Consider the following 17407-nt stretch of genomic DNA (forward strand, 5'->3'; position numbering starts at 1 on the left):
GCAGTGAACCCTCACCCCAAGGGGGGTCTAGATAGAAAATCTTTGAAACTTACAGCTGAACAGTGAAATCCAAAAGTGTACACATGAACAAAATGTCTTTTTCATCTCACTTCCACATTAAAATGCTGAGCTAGGTTAGGTAACAGCACAAGCATTAACATACTATCCTAGGACTTCTTTAGGACTTTTTTTCGACATACTATACCCTGGCTTTTTCATGAATTACCGTAACTACAAAATGAATATAACTTTTATGATTTTTTTTCAAAATAACATACTATGATTTGTTTTTTTCCACATACAATTACTTACATATATTACACCATAATTTCATGAGATTTCGACAACATGCTACACTATGACATTTTCTTGACTTTTTTCAACATGCTGTACTATGACTTTTTCTATACATTTTTGACAGGCTATACTAGGATTTATTTATGACTTTTTTAGACTTCCGATACCATCTTTTTTTAATATACAATATTATGACTTCTTTTGACATGCTAAACTACTCATTTTTACAGCACTTTTATGGCATACTATACTACCTGTTTTTCACAAGTTGTATATACCGGTACGTGTATTGTGGTTACGCCACAGATATTAATAATTGTTCCAAATGTGGAGCACAGTGCCTGCTATCAATATAATTCATGGGATGAAAATACAAGTTCTGTGTTTTTAGGAAATGGTGCAATTGTATAACATGGTGTGTTTACAGACTAATGTCATGTAGTTCGGAGACACAGAGCTATTACCTTTAGTACTTCAGCACTGTGGACAGCTACACCACCTTCAACTGGCTGGTACAGGGAGCTGTCCAGGTGCTGAAGCCGGGACACACGCATTACAATCATCGATCATCCAACTTTCTTGACACATAACGAATGGTCATTGCACTCTGTATGCTGACTGCATATATTATACAATATGGAACGTATTCTACTTCTTATAGTACACAATTTTTGCTTTTAGTACAGAAAGAATCCGTTTTGTACCATCAAGAAATGTTACAATAGGTGTACCATCGGACAGTCTTGAACCTCAAGATGCTTTTCCAAAGATTTAAAACTTATATTTCTGTTTTCGTTGAAGGTTGTCAATCACCATCCATTTTAAGAAACATTTCACAGCTGTGAATAACCGCTCCATTTGTCACATTTTCCTGTGTGAACAGCCTTGATACTTAAGAATTGCTTAAAATTAGTTGGTAGTGTGGATGTACACAAACCAAGCCCCCCCCCCCCCCCCCCCCCACAGAAGCAACACAATACTTTCACACCAAATATTCTGCAGTGCAGATGGCTATCAACTAATCAAAATGTATGTCAACTGCATTACGCAATTCCAGCAGGAAAATATGTATTATTGTGTAAAACAAATACAACGAGCATGTAATTCAAAGTGATTTTATTTCAGTCAGGCTAAATTGGCTTTGATACCAAAGAAATGTAAAAAATAAAAATAGTACAACAAAGTACATCATTTTACAAATACTCATAATGGAGGTCTGACATATCAGAATAATCAAATAAATTCAAACATGTCACAGTCATAACAAAAATAGAAAAAGTCAATACAGTACATAGAATGCATTAGGAGCTATATTGAAGTGTTTGCTATACCATAGACTTTACAAAATTCTACTAGAAAAAACTCCCCAATACCAATGGAATATCAGGTAATATAAAATGTAAAAAAAAAAATAAAGGCACAACAAAAAAGAAACATTTGTGGTGTGAGTGTGTGTGTGCATTCATACAGGTGCAATCTGCATGCAAATCTGCCTCAGTGTGACAAATGATAAAAGCAGCTACAGTCTATAAATGATTCTGTGACATCAGTTTAACAGCAGATGTTGACTTGTGAAGGATGATGTCTCTGCAAAACTGTTTTCAAAGCTAGCACAAAACATCTTTGCGAAAAGGATGCACCTTTATGTTTACTAGTTTCCCGTATTACAGAACTATCTCACTTATTAAAAGCCATGTTTTTCAAAATAAGAGAATGTTAGCTCTGTCTGCTGGAGAAATAACATTGAAGACAGGCATTTCACTAAATGAGTCCAACTTACATTATTATGTTCTGTTGTATAGTGTTTGCTTAAAGTAACTGATCAAACCAGTAACAGAATCAAAGATCACAAGTTGGTTTTGGTGCAACCCTAAAGAAGAAAGGCCAAAGATGTTGTGCTAACAGCTTAACGAGTCAAAGCCAAAGTTTTTTGTTGTCCCACTGATTTAAAATGAAACAAAGATGGCTGACGTGGTTATGATAAACTCCATGGGTAATTGTTGTGTGTATTTCTTACGATGGTGGACCTTGGCACTGACACCTCTTTAACAGATTTACGCTCCAATGGATCAGACAAAAGTACACAAAAAAATGCCACCACAAAAGTCCACTAGTAACCAGAACAATAACAATAGTAGTAATAATTATAATAATAATAATAATATTCCTCAACCGTATAAGTGGTGATTTTTTTATCTTTCTCCCGCATTCAGGGAGTAAAAATAGATATTTTGGCAGAAAAAAAACTGTGTTGTCTTGACAATCCACGCTGTGTCATGCAGATCATTAGCTGTGAGGCCAATCCGTTCACTCCTGGGAGCTCCCATGGAGACAGCGGTTACTGCATGCTCTCCGTCTCTGTATCTAGTGTGTGTGTGTGTGTGTGTGTGTAACAGTCCAGAAGAGAGTGTGTGTCTATACTGTATATACTCACAATATGTATGTGTTTGATGGCAAGCCACGGGGGTTTTGCAGGCAGGTTGGTAGTGATAGTTTGATTGCCATGTTGACTGACTGATCCCCCCCCCCCCCCCCCCGACTCTGTAGATATTAAGACTTCTAACGCTGATCTGCGTTCTGGCTCAGCTACATCTGGACAGAGCCTGGTGCTCTGGACTGAGAGGAGGTCTGATGTTGCCATCGGGGGCGGGACTTGTTGATATGATGTCACTCCGGGGTGGAGCTCTGGTTCTGCTGATAGATGGAGGCTTTGTCCTTCAACAGAACCAGGCACAGGTGGCAGCTCCAGCTCCCTGTACGCAATATAAACACAGTGAGGCCAGGTTCACTCCTAAATAGACTCAACAAATAAATACACTTGACTGATGGTGTATTTCTACACCAGTGGTTGCATTTAAACAAATCATGATAACGTTATAATTTACCGTCGCTCAATGCTTTTTACTGAGCAGAGCTGAACGCATCATAATGGAACCTCGGTACATTAGCGCATTACTGCCAACATTACTAACATTAGCTCTGCTCCTCTCAATTTCAACATGGATTTATCAGTGATCAACGACTAAAGAGCATTAATGCCGATGACCCGATTGCATATTTTTACTGAATATCAGCCGTTAATAACCGGCAGTAAAACTGGCCTTCAACCAAGTGATGACATCAGGGATGTATAACAACATGTCCTTCGAGTCGGTTAACTCCTGCAGTATTGGCTTACCCTCCGGTGGTTCAGTCATGGGGGGACTTAGACAGTACATGTGGTAGCCTCGGTCACAGTCATCACAGAACAGCAGTTGGTCCTACAAAAACACAACATCCTCAGTCCACTGCTTAGACAGGAAGAGAACATCAGACAAGCAGAGGAAGGGAGACCGTTGTGTTTGTGATGAAAACACTGGCTGAGAGCTGCAGTGCTTGTGATAATTAACTTAACGATTCTGACTTTCATTGTATTCTAAAATGTAGACATTTCATTTTCACTTATAATAACTCAATTCATTATATTTGAGGAGTCTGGTGTACAATCTTGGGTGCATTTTTACAATGAAAACGAGATTGAAATCTTCTAGTGGCAGTGAAGGGATGGTGCAATATTTAGCATATCCAATTAGTCTGTATTTCTGTTGGCAACCAACTTGCTGTCATCTTGTTGCTGGTTTTGCTTCATGTTTAACAGTCACATGGCCAGATATTAATCAGACCTACATCAGTAACTTTCGATAACTAAATCAGTAAACAAGGCAAGTGAGAGATACTGACAATATGTCCATAAACTTTAGAAAAAGCACCATTTTCTCTCCATTTCTGCCCTCTGTCGAAACTAACGCTGCATTAAAACAAAGCGTAGGTGATCACAGAGAGCGGAAAGTGGGCTAGCCAGTGTTTCCTTCATGTCAGCTGCATGCATACATGACCTGCAGGAAGGAGGAGACAAGAGAGAAATGTTGTCACGTGTGTATACATAAAAAGGGGCTTACATCATTCTCTGAGGTGCCGCAAACATTGCAGCACTTGCACTCTATGCACTGCCAGCGGTAGGTCTTCACTGCCGCCATCATCACCGGTGTGAACTGCAAGCATGTCGGATGGCCTGCCGGAAGGAGAGGACGTGGGAGGGATGTTGTCACGGAAGAAGCACGAACAGAAAACTCGACAGGCATAGCAACAGTAACTATTGGGCACTGAGTGAACAGTCAATTAGTAATGAGAGAGACATGTCCAGGTCATACCTGAGCGTCCACAGTCGGAGCAGGACACCAGCCCCTCTGATTGGCCAGTCTTCTGGTTTAAAGTAGAGTCTCCCAGACAGAAGTCACAGTAATCGTTGGGCAGTGCCAGCCCATTGGGACCCTTCTTAGTAGCTGAGAGGAGAACGAGTGAAGAAACCATTCAGTGCACCTTAAAACACTCTAAATTGAGGATGAATACCACTATCTTTTCCAGATGAACATGTAGCTGTTGGTCTGACGGTAGTAAAATGCAGATTATAAATGAAATATTTTAAACTTTAAAGCACAGACAAACTTGTTCATGCTCATGATCCAAACAAATTAATGACAAAACGATGTTTGGCGCATAAAAGAAAAGAGCAATGCGATGGATATGTTGGAGGAAAAAAATTAAAAATATGAATGATATGCTTAAAAAAAGAAGACAGGAATCCCAATTGTGCAAGCATGTTTCAGTCAGGAACACAGAGTCTAATCCCAAATGTGGGATTTAAAAACGAAAAAGTGAAAAAAGGTGTAAAACAAAATATAAAAAGATAAAAGAATGAGAGAGAGACTTCCCTTGTACAAACACACACACATGCTCTCTCTGTCTCTCTCTCAGCACTAGAGAGTGACTCACTCTTCTGCTCCTCAGGCTGGCGAGGAGTGGGTGGTGCCTCGATCTCCTCGCGGTCCTCGCCCTCCTCCTCGGCCAGGTGAGAGTGTGTATAGTGGTAGCTCAGTCCAGGACGGTTCTTGTAGCGCTTCCCACAGACTGAAACACACACACACACACACACACACACACACACACGGTCATACAAAAGTGTTAAAGTGATGGCGGCTAATTCTAACTACCGTCCAAAAACAGGCCCAAGATGGAACCACAAAACTATGCCGTTAATCACCCGACAACCGGCTTTATTTTCAATTTTTTCAACTTCAATATTTGGCTAACGTGCTAGTAGGCAATTCATACAGCGGAGGTGAGCATTTGCACAGTTTGATGAGGCCAGCAGGAAGTTACAGAGCACACAAAACAACGCATTTGGACTTTTTACATTTCTATTAGGGGTGGGGGGGGGAAATCGATACAGCATAGTATCGCGATATTTTGCGTGGCGATATTGTATCGATACACGGACGCCAAGTATCGATCTTTTATTATATAAACTATTAAAAAAATTAATTAAAAAAACCTTTTTTTTTTAAAAATCAAATCAATTACCTTTTCAGTCCACTAGATGGTGCTGAGTTATTTTCTGGTGAGGGGTCAGCAAAGGTCCCGGGTCAGCGTGATTGGTAGGAAGTTGGTCAAAACAAAGATAGAGACATCTGGCCTCACAACGGGGTTAAATCTGCCAACAGTAGCCGGCTCATGGGGAGCGTGCAGCGCATCACTGTCTCTTTGCCCTTGACGTCCACGCATCGCAAGTTATACTGAGTTATATAACTCTAATATCCTACTTATATAACTTATAGTTCATATACTTAGTCCACACGTTTGCATTCAGTTAAGTTGGACTATGTAGTAATACAAACGGTTCAGTTTGTCAGGTTCATGCAACATTTATGACATCGTTGGTCAGTCTGTCTGCTTGACAATCCTATTTTGCTGCAATAAAAATGATTGAAGTGAGATGAACAGACTGAAAACTTTATCTTATGTTGACACAGTTTTCCTTTCGGGACATAATTTGAAGTTGAAAAAAGTAATAAATCGCAATATAGGCCTATGTTATCGCAATACTCAGAATATCGTGATAATATCGTATCGTGACCTAAGTATCGTGATACTATCGTATCGCGGGACCTCTGGTGATTCCCACCCCTAATTTCTATGCTGCCAAACTTAAGTTCCAGACGGGGTCTTTCACATCATACCGTGCATGGCAAAGGGCTCGTTTTTGTCTTTCAGGGTAAAATGCAAAAGCCTCTCTTGCTGACGTGCATGACACACACGGACATTGCATTGAAAGAAACTCACTGTCGCAGGCATACGGTTTTTCCCTCTCCTCCAGCGCTGCAGCCGCAGCCTCTTGTTTCTTCTTGCCGTTCTTGTCGCTGCGCCCCTATAGAACCCATTCAACAGTTGACACGTTTTGTACACTACCGAAAAATCCCACGGGGAACTGACTGCAGAAAAAGATGAGGCACTTACCTTGGACTTGCTCTTGCCTCGTCTCTTCGGGGTCTCATCCTCAAAGTCTTCATCATCCAGGTCGTCCAAGTAGTCGTCGTGGTCCAAGACTCTCTGCAGTGAGACGGTTCTGGATTAGATCTCACTGTGTTGAATTTATGAACTCTTCATTACAGTACTTTCCTAACATTTAGAGTTCAATGTTTGGGAAGACCTTGGAATACAATCTAAATCCATCCCTATTATTTGTCCTGTGCTCTAGCAACAACCTTGTCAAACAAGTTACTGAATAGCAGTTGCATTGGTAAGAGTGTTAAGCCGGCTTTGAGCTGCACCTTGCGGACACGCCCAGAGGACGTGTGAGTGGTCGCCGAGGTGGCCGGAGGCTCCACAGCTGCCGAGTCATCCTCGGGGCCTCGAATGTCCGACACCCCGCTCCTCCTGTCAAGGGGCTCCCCCTTCAGCAGGGCCTCCAGACTGCTGCCATCCACTGCCCCCAACGCATCACGCTTCAGATTCACCTCCACATCTGCTGAACACACACCAAGCAAAACGGTAAAACATGCATTGCCATGTCATGAACACAGAACCAGACAGAGGATCCCCCTGTGACAATTAAATACGAACAGATATTTACTAAATATATTTACAAAATTCTACGAGGATGAATGAACCCACGTGACTGTGATGGGAGACAGGATGTTCCACCAATAGTGATACCTGCTTTGAGAGGCGGGAAGGCCAAGCGGGGGTCCTCCGGGGGATGTGAGCGGCGTTTCTTTCTCCAGCGACGGGCTGGGTAAGTGTACAGCTGCCCCGGAGCGACACCTGATGACACACAGAACCGCACATATAGAAGAAGCAGCAGGCGGAGTATGTTTCGGTGTGATCTGTGGCACTTATAACACCCCTTTTGTGTATTGAACGGTGTGTTTTTTGTACAGATAGCATGCTAAAAGTACAGTGCAAATTACAATTAAAAAAGTGAATTGAACGTCAATTAATGGCAGTATTAAATTATCATTCCACACTCATTATATACCTGCACTCCGGTGTCTCTTCTCCATCCAGATGTAACAGTTGGACTGGGCGACACCAGTCTGAGAGTCCAGGAAAGGCATGAGGATGCTGCGCTCAGCACACAAGCGAGCGTTGTAACTATGACACTGCTCCATGGCGTCTCTGTAATACTGCTCTCCCAGCCTGGAGTGAGAAAGTTGAACACTGATAAGTCAAATAACACAGATTACGATAATAATAATCATTGATGGATAAATATTGAAAATTAAGCTTTAAAAAAATAAAAGTGTAAATCAAAACACAGTTGAGCTACAATGTAATGTATGCAAGTAGTATCTGCAACAGTCTCTGCATTCTCACACATATACAATCCACACTATCTTTACAATCTTAAAATGGCCTTGTTGTGTTCAAGTTTTATTTCTTTTTCTGGACCTCTCAAATGCATCGAATTAAAGACTGTCTTCTTCATAAAGATTACCGTCTTTTTTTTAAAGAAACAATTACCAAGGCATGCACTTAGTGAGACATTTTTCAATTAAAATATACACTTTTGATTCCGCTCAGGGCAACCAACTAGGTAACACTGTTTTTACTTAAATAAATATCTTTCTAACAATTTCTTGCTACAAATCTGCCAACATACAAAAAAGATACTAATATAGATGCAATAAGCCAATATCAGCCTGGCCAACACGATACTTAAGTGAAAAGGGACACATTCACAATAGAAGTTATATTCACATGAAAACACATTTTCTTCAATGGTTATGTGTCGCAATAACCTAAACTTTGACGATGTGATCACACACACTGGCTATTGTAGAACTGCACCGGATCATCCCCATGTTGCCAGGGCATGTGTGTCTTGTGATATAAACTAACATTATAAAGGGGTTTGTTGAAAACGCAAAAGAATGAAGGGGGCGGATGCTTCAAATGCAGTTTGAATGGTAAAAGTCTGTTGAGCCACTGTGGAGATATGAATGTGAGTGCAACACCAGTAGGCTATACACTTTGGGTGATTTTAATACATTGACCGAGAAAAACCTAAAATGAAAGTTAACATTTGACCACGTTGACGAGAACATAAAAACCGTCTGACGGGTCTCCTTTGTGTGTTAACTTATATTAAGCTGCCATCACTGCAAATGGCTTTTCTAGACAACCGACTGTTACTTTGTGTGCATGTAGAAGCGTAACGTAATTCATGACTCTCACTTCCACCACTTTGATATTTCTATAATTTAACATGATCACAAATTATAATAGGGCAGCCATTTTCGTTGTAACGCAACTAGAATGAATAATCACAATATGGTGAACGAGTGAGTGCCGCCGTTCCTCACAAATACAGCATTTGTTCTCGGCTTCACTCTGGAACCAATCTGTCTCATTGTAATAACCAGCCTGCTCTCAGGACTGTACTGTCGCTACATGTATTAACAGCAAGCAAACATCGACGAAGCCTGGCTTCACTACAACATCAGTACCGATGGAGGGACGTCAGAACAAAAGGTTGATTGTTAGCAAGCCTCTCGTCACAACAAAGCACCCGCCAACCTGACATGTTACTGCTGAAATAACGCTCTTATTTACCTGCAGGCGGCTGACTAGCAACAGTTTGGATATATTGTGTGCAAACCCACCTTAAATATACCCATGTGGCTATGTTAGAAAGACGTAATGACTAAATTACGGCTCCACAATGGGTTCGCCTCAAGTCTATTTGCCCACAGCTAACAAGCTAACATTAGCTCAGTGTAACGATATTCTCTCGGGACAAACATTGTACTGAAGATTAAGGATGCGATGTTTGACGTTACAGTTTTCAGCACCCTGTAGTAACATGATGATTGATCAATTTATAGATTCAACTCTGTCTGGCTGCTCGTTTTATTCTCACAACAAATAAAAGGTAAACTTACACTTTCACAACACTGTCGACGGCCGCCGCCATGTTTGCTTATTGCGGTTGTGTGAAGTGCCACTGCGCCTGCGCATGGACGTTCGTAACCGTCACCGCCTCCTAAGGTAAAAAAACATGAAGTGCCCTTTAAACAGACTGCATAATCAATTCAGCATTGATCTTTTAACTTGATTTCAAAGGCCCAAACTCACTGAACGCAATATTTGGCGCACCTAACGCTTTTGGTGCTTGTTCGGTCGTTTATAACAATAGGTGTACAAAACTCCCGCTTCAGATACTTTCAGTGCATTTGGGCCTATATAATTGCTCAATCAGTGTCCAAAAACCAAACAATCAAATTCAAAATTGTCAAGGCTGGATTACCAATCTTCCAAAATGGGCAACTGCACAGCCCGCCACATCATCAGGGGCCAATCAGGGTTTTCTCAACATTTGAAAGTTGAAATGGTGTCTGTCGCTGAAAGTATGAGGAAGTTGAAGGATTTGAAAGTTGAAGAAGTTTTTGAAGGATTTGAAAATCTTCTCCATAGAAACCCATTCAAAAAAAAGTTGCAAAAAGCTTAATAATTCAAAAAGTTTAAAGGTTAGAAATATAAAAAGTCATATCAGACATGAGCTGAAGGAGCTGAACATTTTGATAGTTGAACGGTTTCTGTAGCTTAAAAAATGAAGAAGAAGAAGCGTTGCGACGAAACGGGGGACGGAAGAAATAGTGGAATAAAGAAACAGGATAACAATAGTTGGAATGCTTAACAGCATTCCAACAATAAATGTAGCGATAGACGTTCTTATATTCATGTACTGGTAGTTCCTGCTTTGGCCTTGTTGTGGCGGTAACGCTGCAAGAAGTAGAAGTTTTGATCTCTGCTCATGAGAACAAGGAAGCGCCACTACAACAGCAGAATGACTGTCAACTGCATGAAGTAGTTGTCCGTTGGTTCTCCTTTCGGTTGCTTAATAAGGTGAGCAATTTATCGACCACACATTAAGATACCAAACCGTTACAACGAGCAGGCAGCCTGTAATTGAACAGAATGAGCGTGTAGCTAGTGAGTAGGTCCGTGGCGTTGGTAACTTTGCTAGCTCGGTTAGCTGTAACGTTACCAGAGAGCCAGGTCCACGCAGGGAGCAGCTGTCCAACTAACGTTACTTTGCAACATGGGAATACTCATACGTTGGTTCAGTGGGATGCAACGATGCCACTTCTCTTCCGGGTAAACCAGTGGACTTAATGCCTTTAGTTTAACCATTTAAACACTGTGCACCTGCAGGACTGGTTCGAGGAGGCTGTAGCTATTAAGAGACCTTCTTCTTCTTTGGCTTTTAATAGCGGTTGACATCCAAAGTGTTGCATTACCGCCAACTACTGGATTCAAACCAACATCTCCTCTTACTAAATATAATAATAGCTCATTCCTACTCCTCCTCACTCTTCTATAAACTCTATATTTCCCAGCTGTTTGAGAGAGGCTCCCACTGCATCTATCATTTTGTGAGTTTCCTCTCTTTCTACTCCAGCAGTACAGTTAATTACCAGTGCCAAAAAGGGGGTGGTGGGGGGGGACTGTAAAACCAAATGAGCGCCTATTTAACAAGGTCCCATGAAACTTGTATTAATACGTACCTATTAATTAATCTCAACAGGTAACTAGCTCCACTGCAGAAATGGAGGCTGCAGGAGGAGACGAGATAATGGATGTGCAAGGGGAAGCGGCGGAACCGAGCTTTTCTGGACACCGACAGACTTCTGTAAAGCCTGTATGGACTTCGCTAGAGGAAGCGGCCCAAATGAAAACGGACGGGAATGTTTTCTACAAGGAGAAGAACTTTCGCTCAGCCATTGGGCGTTATCACCGAGCTCTGCTGGTTCTCAGAGGCCTCGACTCCGATGTGATGGCGTCAGTGAAAGGGTTTGCGCCTGAGATACCTGCTCTCACACCTGAACAGGAGGCTTCACTGAGAAACACACAAGTGGACTGCTACAACAACTTAGCTGGTAGATATCATCACAACTATGCATATGAATATCGGCTCAGTAGTTTCATGTAGTTGCTAGTTTTATATGGAGTCCTGATAATCATTTCAATGTGAAAATGCCCGACCAACAAATCCCTCTGCAATTCAGTGACTTCCTTTTAGAAGCTTTTTCATTGATTGCATTATGAAAGGAAATTGCCAGCCGGGTACCGTATGTGTAGTAATATATTTATATATGTATAAATATATCTCTTTCAGCCTGTTTGTTGCAGAGACAGAGTGTTGACTATTCTCGTGTGCGGGACTACAGCCTGCGGGTGCTGCAGTGGCGGCCGGGTGATGTCAAGGCACTGTACAGGGCAGGAGTAGCCACTCTGGAGATGGGCGATGCACAGACTGCCAAACAGTACCTCACCCAGGCCTGCAGAGAGCAGCCTAATGGTAAGAAAAAGAGCCAGCACATCAGGGTCATCCACAGCCCACTTAGGCAATCAGTGTATGTTTTCACGAATCACTTAAGATGGATATTTATCTCAAATGTTTATTTAGTCCCTATTCTTATTTGTGATGCTTCCTTTTCTTAGTACAGTGTATACATACTGTCATGTATTTATTATGTTTAAATATGCTTATTCCCCTTTTTGCCAAGAGTTAGCTGAGAAGCTCGATACCACTCATGTCGTTAAATATGAAGCTAAAGCCAGTTAGCTTAACTTCGCATAAAGACTGCTAGCCTTACTGTGTCTCATGGTACTAAAAAATCCACCGACCAGCAGCTCTAAAGCATGTTATATCGTATCACTGATTAAACAAGCAAGATACATTTAATGCATCACGTAATAAAGGTTTTTCAAATATATTAGATTTTTGCACAATGTTGATTTTCCTTCAAAGGACAGCAGGTTGTGTCACAGAATTGCTGGGTGAATCATATCTATACATTAAACGCATAATCCTGCAGATTCTTTACTAGTCCTCAGCTCTTGGATAAAGGAAAGTATGTCTTTCCAAAATAAAACATCTTCCCTTTTCTGTCTCAGATGCCAATGTGAGGAAACAGCTGCAGAGGGCCGAGGAGAAACTGAGTCGTGATTTACAAAAAGAGAGGGCCATGTACCGAGGCATGTTTTCCCCCAGCCCGAAGAGCAACTCCGAAGAAGGCATTTACCAAACCCACAGAGCCAGTGAAGGAGTTTTAGCCAGCCAGCTCAGCCCACCAAATGAAGCCTCAAACTGACAGAGACTCTGATTACAACTGAAGAATGTTCACACATCTTGACTCGTGTGACCTTTTAGGTGTGCATCAGAAAGTAAGATTACACAGAGTACTGGGAGGCAGTCATAATGAAACGAAAGATGTCGCTGCTGAAAATAGAAAAGGAGAGGATGGGGGAAGTTTAGTTTCCTAGCAACACGGATGCAAAGCTGTATTTAGTTTGGATATTTCACGAAGATGCTTTTGAAAGCTAAAGTGACATAATGCACTAAGAGTTCTGATTACGCCTTCATCATTGCAGCTGTTTGGTCAGTACTGTGAATGCGATTTTGTGAGTTTAAGTAAAATATTTTTTTTAAATAACATCCAGTCTCTGTCTCTTTAACAAACTCATTTGATTATATAATGCAATAAGGTAGTTCAGGCACAGTACAAGTTTAGTTATTGGTTCTTTTATTATTCGTAAGCCATGAGAAGCCACATTTTGTCTCAAATAACTCAATATCTTTAATCATTCCATATTTATTTGAAAATCCTGAGCACAATATCAAGTTAGAGTATTTGCTTGGTTTTGGTCATTATCTGGCCAACATGATTGTACTTCAGAGGCACTGCTGCCCTTAAAAACGGAGGAATATCACACTCACAATAGCTATAATCACTGAACTAGTCACAGAGCAGCATGCAGAAGTATACAGATACACATTCATACTCATGGTTACAGGAGGGTTCTGCTTATAGCTAATACGAGTTCATATTCAATATCTTTAAATTGGGCGTTAGATGTTAAATCCTTTGAAACAACATTCACACTTTGAAAAACTCCACTGAAACCCACAGTAGTAAAGAAGATTTGTAGTTCTTTGCAGCTCCTAAAAGGAATTGTTCACCCCAACAGTTGTAGCCGATGTTTTCTTCACTGACATTTCGATGCGGGCTTTGCTGCACCCTACGGCGCTCACCTTTGCTACTGTAGGGTGCACAATCTACAATAATACATTGTCGGTGAGAAAAGACTTTAGGCAACAATGAAATCAATTGGCTGCAAAGCACTGCGATTATGCTTTTCGGGAGGCTATAAAGTGTAAAAATATACGAAAACATTACTAAGATGAATGACGTGAGCCAAGAGCAAAATGAATAGCAGGTTTTACAGACTTTGTGCCTGAGAGGAACTTCCGTCATACTAGAAGGTCTAGACTAGAAGATATCTTATCGCCAGTATCATAAAACCAGTGAATCTGTCTAATCAATCATAAGTGTTTGAAGTTTTAAAATGATGGCACTTACTTTTACACTAAATATAATACCAACCATCACTGGTGTTTTGACCGTAACACGTAGAAGATGCATTTACTGTGATGGTTATGTTCTTGTACAAGTGTCATTTCTTGGATGGCTTCCGTTTGAGACTCAGGGACCTCATGGAGCCAAACACTCTCCTCCCCAAGTCCTTCAGTGACCGCGAGCGCTGCAGGGGCATCAGTGGAGGAGGGGATGGAGAGAAGGAAGGGGAGGAGAGCGGGGAGAGGGAATGGCAGCTGCCTTCCAGGCTCTGAGAGCGAGAGAGGTTAAAGAGGCTTGCTGTGGAGGACAGACGTTTGTCTTCCTCTGCTCTCAGCCGTCTGACGCCTTCGTGTTTGCTGAGGCCCATGCCACCTTGCCCCACATCTAATGAGGAGACCCAGTGTGCCTGCTTTGGGGGCTCCTCGGCGTGGTTACGCGACACCAGCAAGCCTTGGGACTCACTCCTGAACAAAGCCCTCCTGGAAAGCCTGAGGCTGGTGCTACGTCTCTCCCCATCTTCCTTCGCCCTCTTCTTTGAGAAGATGGGAGAGTTCTCAACTTTTGGCCTCTTGTCATTGCTGCTAGATGAGGCCTTCCCCCTTCGATGCTGCCTCCTCCAGTTTTCAACGCTGTTCCTCCTCCACCTGTAGCCATACTCTGCTCTGTCCATCTCCTCTCTTTCGCTTTCGGACTCTTTGCCCCAGATGCGTCCCTCAAAGCCCCTCCAGAGTTTGTTGGAGGTCTTCCTGGGTGTCTGGGCTGCTGATCGCTCCCTCTCCTGCTCCTCAGCCCAATCGGAGCTGTAGTCCTCTCTCTTGGCGTAGTTGCTTACCGTGGATGCCCGGATCAACTTGTGGGAGGCATGCTTTCCTCTATAAAGCCCCTCCCCTTCCACCCGCTTCCACCCGCCACTCCCCCCACTTCCTCCCCCACCCTGCCGAAGTGATCCACCCCTTGGTTGGATACCGCTATGCTCCAAAGGAGAGCTCCTCGTATTGGTGCGAGGCAGGGAGCACTGGAAGGGCGCATCCCGACGGAAAACCGAGAGCGGGGTGGCACCCAGAGGGGATGGCTGGAGAGGCCGGGGAGGTGATCGGCCCCTGGTGGTGGGGCGGGAGGCAGGGGAGGAGGCCGTGGAGGAGGGAAGATCGGATGGGGAAGGGGTCTGCTGGTAGTGGCAGTGTGAGGAGTAGTGGGGTGGGGGAATATGGATGGACTGATAAGGGTGTATGGGGCTGCTAGAGTGTGAAAGAGGAGGGGTGATGCTGGACTGAGACTGTGGAGAATGGGTGACACTGAGAGACAGCTGTATTGGTCTCTGGGGATTCAGGTCGGTCAGTCTAGTATAGTCATGTGACTGATCTGACTGGGCTGTCAAGTGAGTTTTACTGTGACCCCTCACCTCACCTGCAGTATCTGTTTGGAAGCAGTCGATATCCAGCTCCACACCTTGTTCCATCAGTCCAACCACGACAGACCTGGAGAGGCCTGAGAGGCGGGAGATCTCCTCCACCATGGGTGAGTCTTCGCTTATCTTGGGACTGGAGCTGGACTCTTGGATGAAGCTACTGCGCTGAGACCTAGGAGCTGATCCAGAATTTGTACCAAACACTGATGGTCCAGTGTCAGGTGGAGCACCGCTGCTCCAGTCGAATGAGCGACAGAAGGTAGATGATCCAAATCCAGAATTGGGTCCAGACCCTGAAGTGACCTCCAGGGAACTGCGGTGGCTCAGGCTGCTTGGACATGTTGAAATGCGAGGGCGAGCCCTAAGTGCCGGGGTGGGTGTAGCGGAGGAGAGTGATGTAGCAGAGGCCGTGGAAGCTGAAGCAAAGTCGCTCTTCAAAGCTCCACAGCTGCTATTTTTGGGATTGTCCACCAGTCCCCGGCTAGAATTTAAACCAAGAGTCAGGTTCAAGTTAAAGTTCAGGTGCAGATTTATGTTCACGTCCTCTCCGGTTGCTGAAGGAAGGTTACCCAGGTTGATAGAATTCCTGGTGGATTTTTTCCCCGTGGTGCTCAGACTAATTCTGGCAGAGTTACCCAGCAGAGACTTACAGGGAGTGATGCTGCCCCCTGGCAGGGTGGAGGGTGTACTGCGGCTCTCAAAGGCAGAAAGGGACTGCGTAGAACCGTGACTTTTGCCAGGGGTACAAAGGCCTCTGTGCCTGACTTGACCTGGGGTGGCAGCTGAAGTGAGATTGGAGGTGGAGGAAGTTACTCGACTTTGGTACTGGCGAGCCAGTCGAGAGATGTACTGCTCCAGCTGGGTGAAAGAAGCCAGGGCAGGAGGCTGGAGAAGCAGAGTTGGATCAGCGTTGGACTCTAGTGAGTCATCTATTTGGGCTCCTTCGGGGCTCGGAGAGGCTGATTGGTCCCGGCTCTGGGAGGTGAAGAGGGGACTCTGGAGGGCGACGGCATGCAGCGGGCTGGGGTAGGGGTACACTTCTTTGGTCCGACGGGACACCAGGTCTATGCAGTAGCGAGGGTCCATTTGGGGGTTTGGATGGAGGGAAGAGGAGGAGGAGGAGGAAGAGGAGGTGGAGTCAAGAAGGGGGAGGAGGGAAGACGTCAGGGAGTCACCGAGTCCTGAGCAGAGATCAGACAGAAAGCTCAGACCAGTCACTTCAATGTCACTTTGGACTGTAAGAGACAAGAAGAGGAGAATTTCAAACAAAACATTAATCTATTATTCTAGATAATCATTCACTAAATGTATATATATATTTATCTATTTCCAGGCTTAAGAGCTCTACTGATGTTTACAGCCAGAGCACTACATTGAACCGCCTTCAGTTGACGTTTTTAAACCTGCTATATTGAATGAACGGATGTGCATGACACGGATCTATTCGGTGCACCAGCTCACCTGAAGCTGGCGTCCCTTCTGTGGGTTCAGCGTCTTCCAGGCTGCTCTGCAATGCAGGCTGCTGTTGAGGCACCGTACTTTCTGACCACAGGATGTCAGTGTTGTCAGCAGACAGAGGAACCTGCTCCCACAGCTTCAGGGGTCTGGCTGGTGGCAACGATCCTCCCTGAGCAGCGTCACTGGACACCGAGTAGCAAGAGTCAGAGAGAGAGCTCCCGCTCACTGAATAGAAACCTTAAAAAGAGTGAGGAAAACTTGAGTATGTATCTTATGTTGATATCGAAGTGACAACAGATAACAATTGATTAGATAGAATGATGTAATAATCAGCTCGTTATTTCCTTGGAATTATTAGTTCTCTGAATTAGATTGTATTTTGTACTGTTACTGACTTGTTGGTTTTCTTTTTATTTATTATTTCACTACTCTTTATGTTAAATATAAATAAAAAATGGTGACGAAAAAAAAACATCCAACAGTTTCATACAGCAAAGTGTTT

The 17407-nt window shown here is 43.3% G+C and overlaps 3 protein-coding genes across 6 annotated transcripts in view; 1 reads left to right on the forward strand and 2 right to left on the reverse strand.

The window, feature by feature from the left end:
* Positions 1-1410: 1410 nt before the first annotated feature.
* On the reverse strand, positions 1411-10723 carry LOC306777460 (zinc finger protein ubi-d4-like). Of its 3 annotated transcripts, none has more exons than XM_079268589.1 (12): positions 10664-10723; positions 9558-9658; positions 7652-7812; positions 7330-7437; positions 6945-7141; positions 6631-6723; positions 6457-6541; positions 5110-5244; positions 4488-4619; positions 4236-4348; positions 3476-3557; positions 1411-3050 (listed from the first exon to the last, which is right to left on the reverse strand). In XM_079268589.1, exons 2-12 carry the CDS (start codon positions 9587-9589, stop codon positions 2965-2967), a joined length of 1224 nt encoding a protein of 407 aa, XP_079124715.1. In that variant the 5' UTR covers positions 9590-9658; positions 10664-10723; the 3' UTR covers positions 1411-2964. The 3 variants fall into 3 exon arrangements, with proteins under 3 accessions (XP_079124715.1, XP_079124716.1, XP_079124714.1); XM_079268590.1 differs by having other exon boundaries at positions 6945-7138; positions 10664-10722; XM_079268588.1 differs by having other exon boundaries at positions 6945-7138; positions 7288-7437; positions 10664-10722.
* ttc9c (tetratricopeptide repeat domain 9C) lies at positions 10401-13117 on the forward strand. Of its 2 annotated transcripts, none has more exons than XM_079268591.1 (4): positions 10401-10521; positions 11204-11555; positions 11795-11977; positions 12577-13117. In XM_079268591.1, exons 2-4 carry the CDS (start codon positions 11225-11227, stop codon positions 12771-12773), a joined length of 711 nt encoding a protein of 236 aa, XP_079124717.1. In that variant the 5' UTR covers positions 10401-10521; positions 11204-11224; the 3' UTR covers positions 12774-13117. The 2 variants fall into 2 exon arrangements, with proteins under 2 accessions (XP_079124717.1, XP_079124718.1); XM_079268592.1 differs by lacking the exon at positions 10401-10521 and adding an exon at positions 11006-11051.
* Positions 13118-13209: 92 nt separating this feature from the next.
* The window catches only part of LOC306777131 (uncharacterized protein), a 13630-nt gene continuing 9432 nt past the window's right edge, over positions 13210-17407 (reverse strand). The window contains exons 3-4 of the mRNA XM_079268117.1: positions 16909-17142; positions 13210-16682 (exon numbers count right to left, since the gene is read on the reverse strand). Of these exons, the coding sequence (XP_079124243.1) occupies positions 14137-16682; positions 16909-17142 (2780 nt within the window). The 3' untranslated portion in view covers positions 13210-14136. The remainder of the gene's footprint in view (positions 16683-16908; positions 17143-17407) is intronic.

Source organism: Melanostigma gelatinosum, assembly GCF_949748355.1.
Source record: "Melanostigma gelatinosum genome assembly, chromosome: 5".
Classification (NCBI taxonomy): Eukaryota; Metazoa; Chordata; class Actinopteri; order Perciformes; family Zoarcidae; genus Melanostigma; species Melanostigma gelatinosum.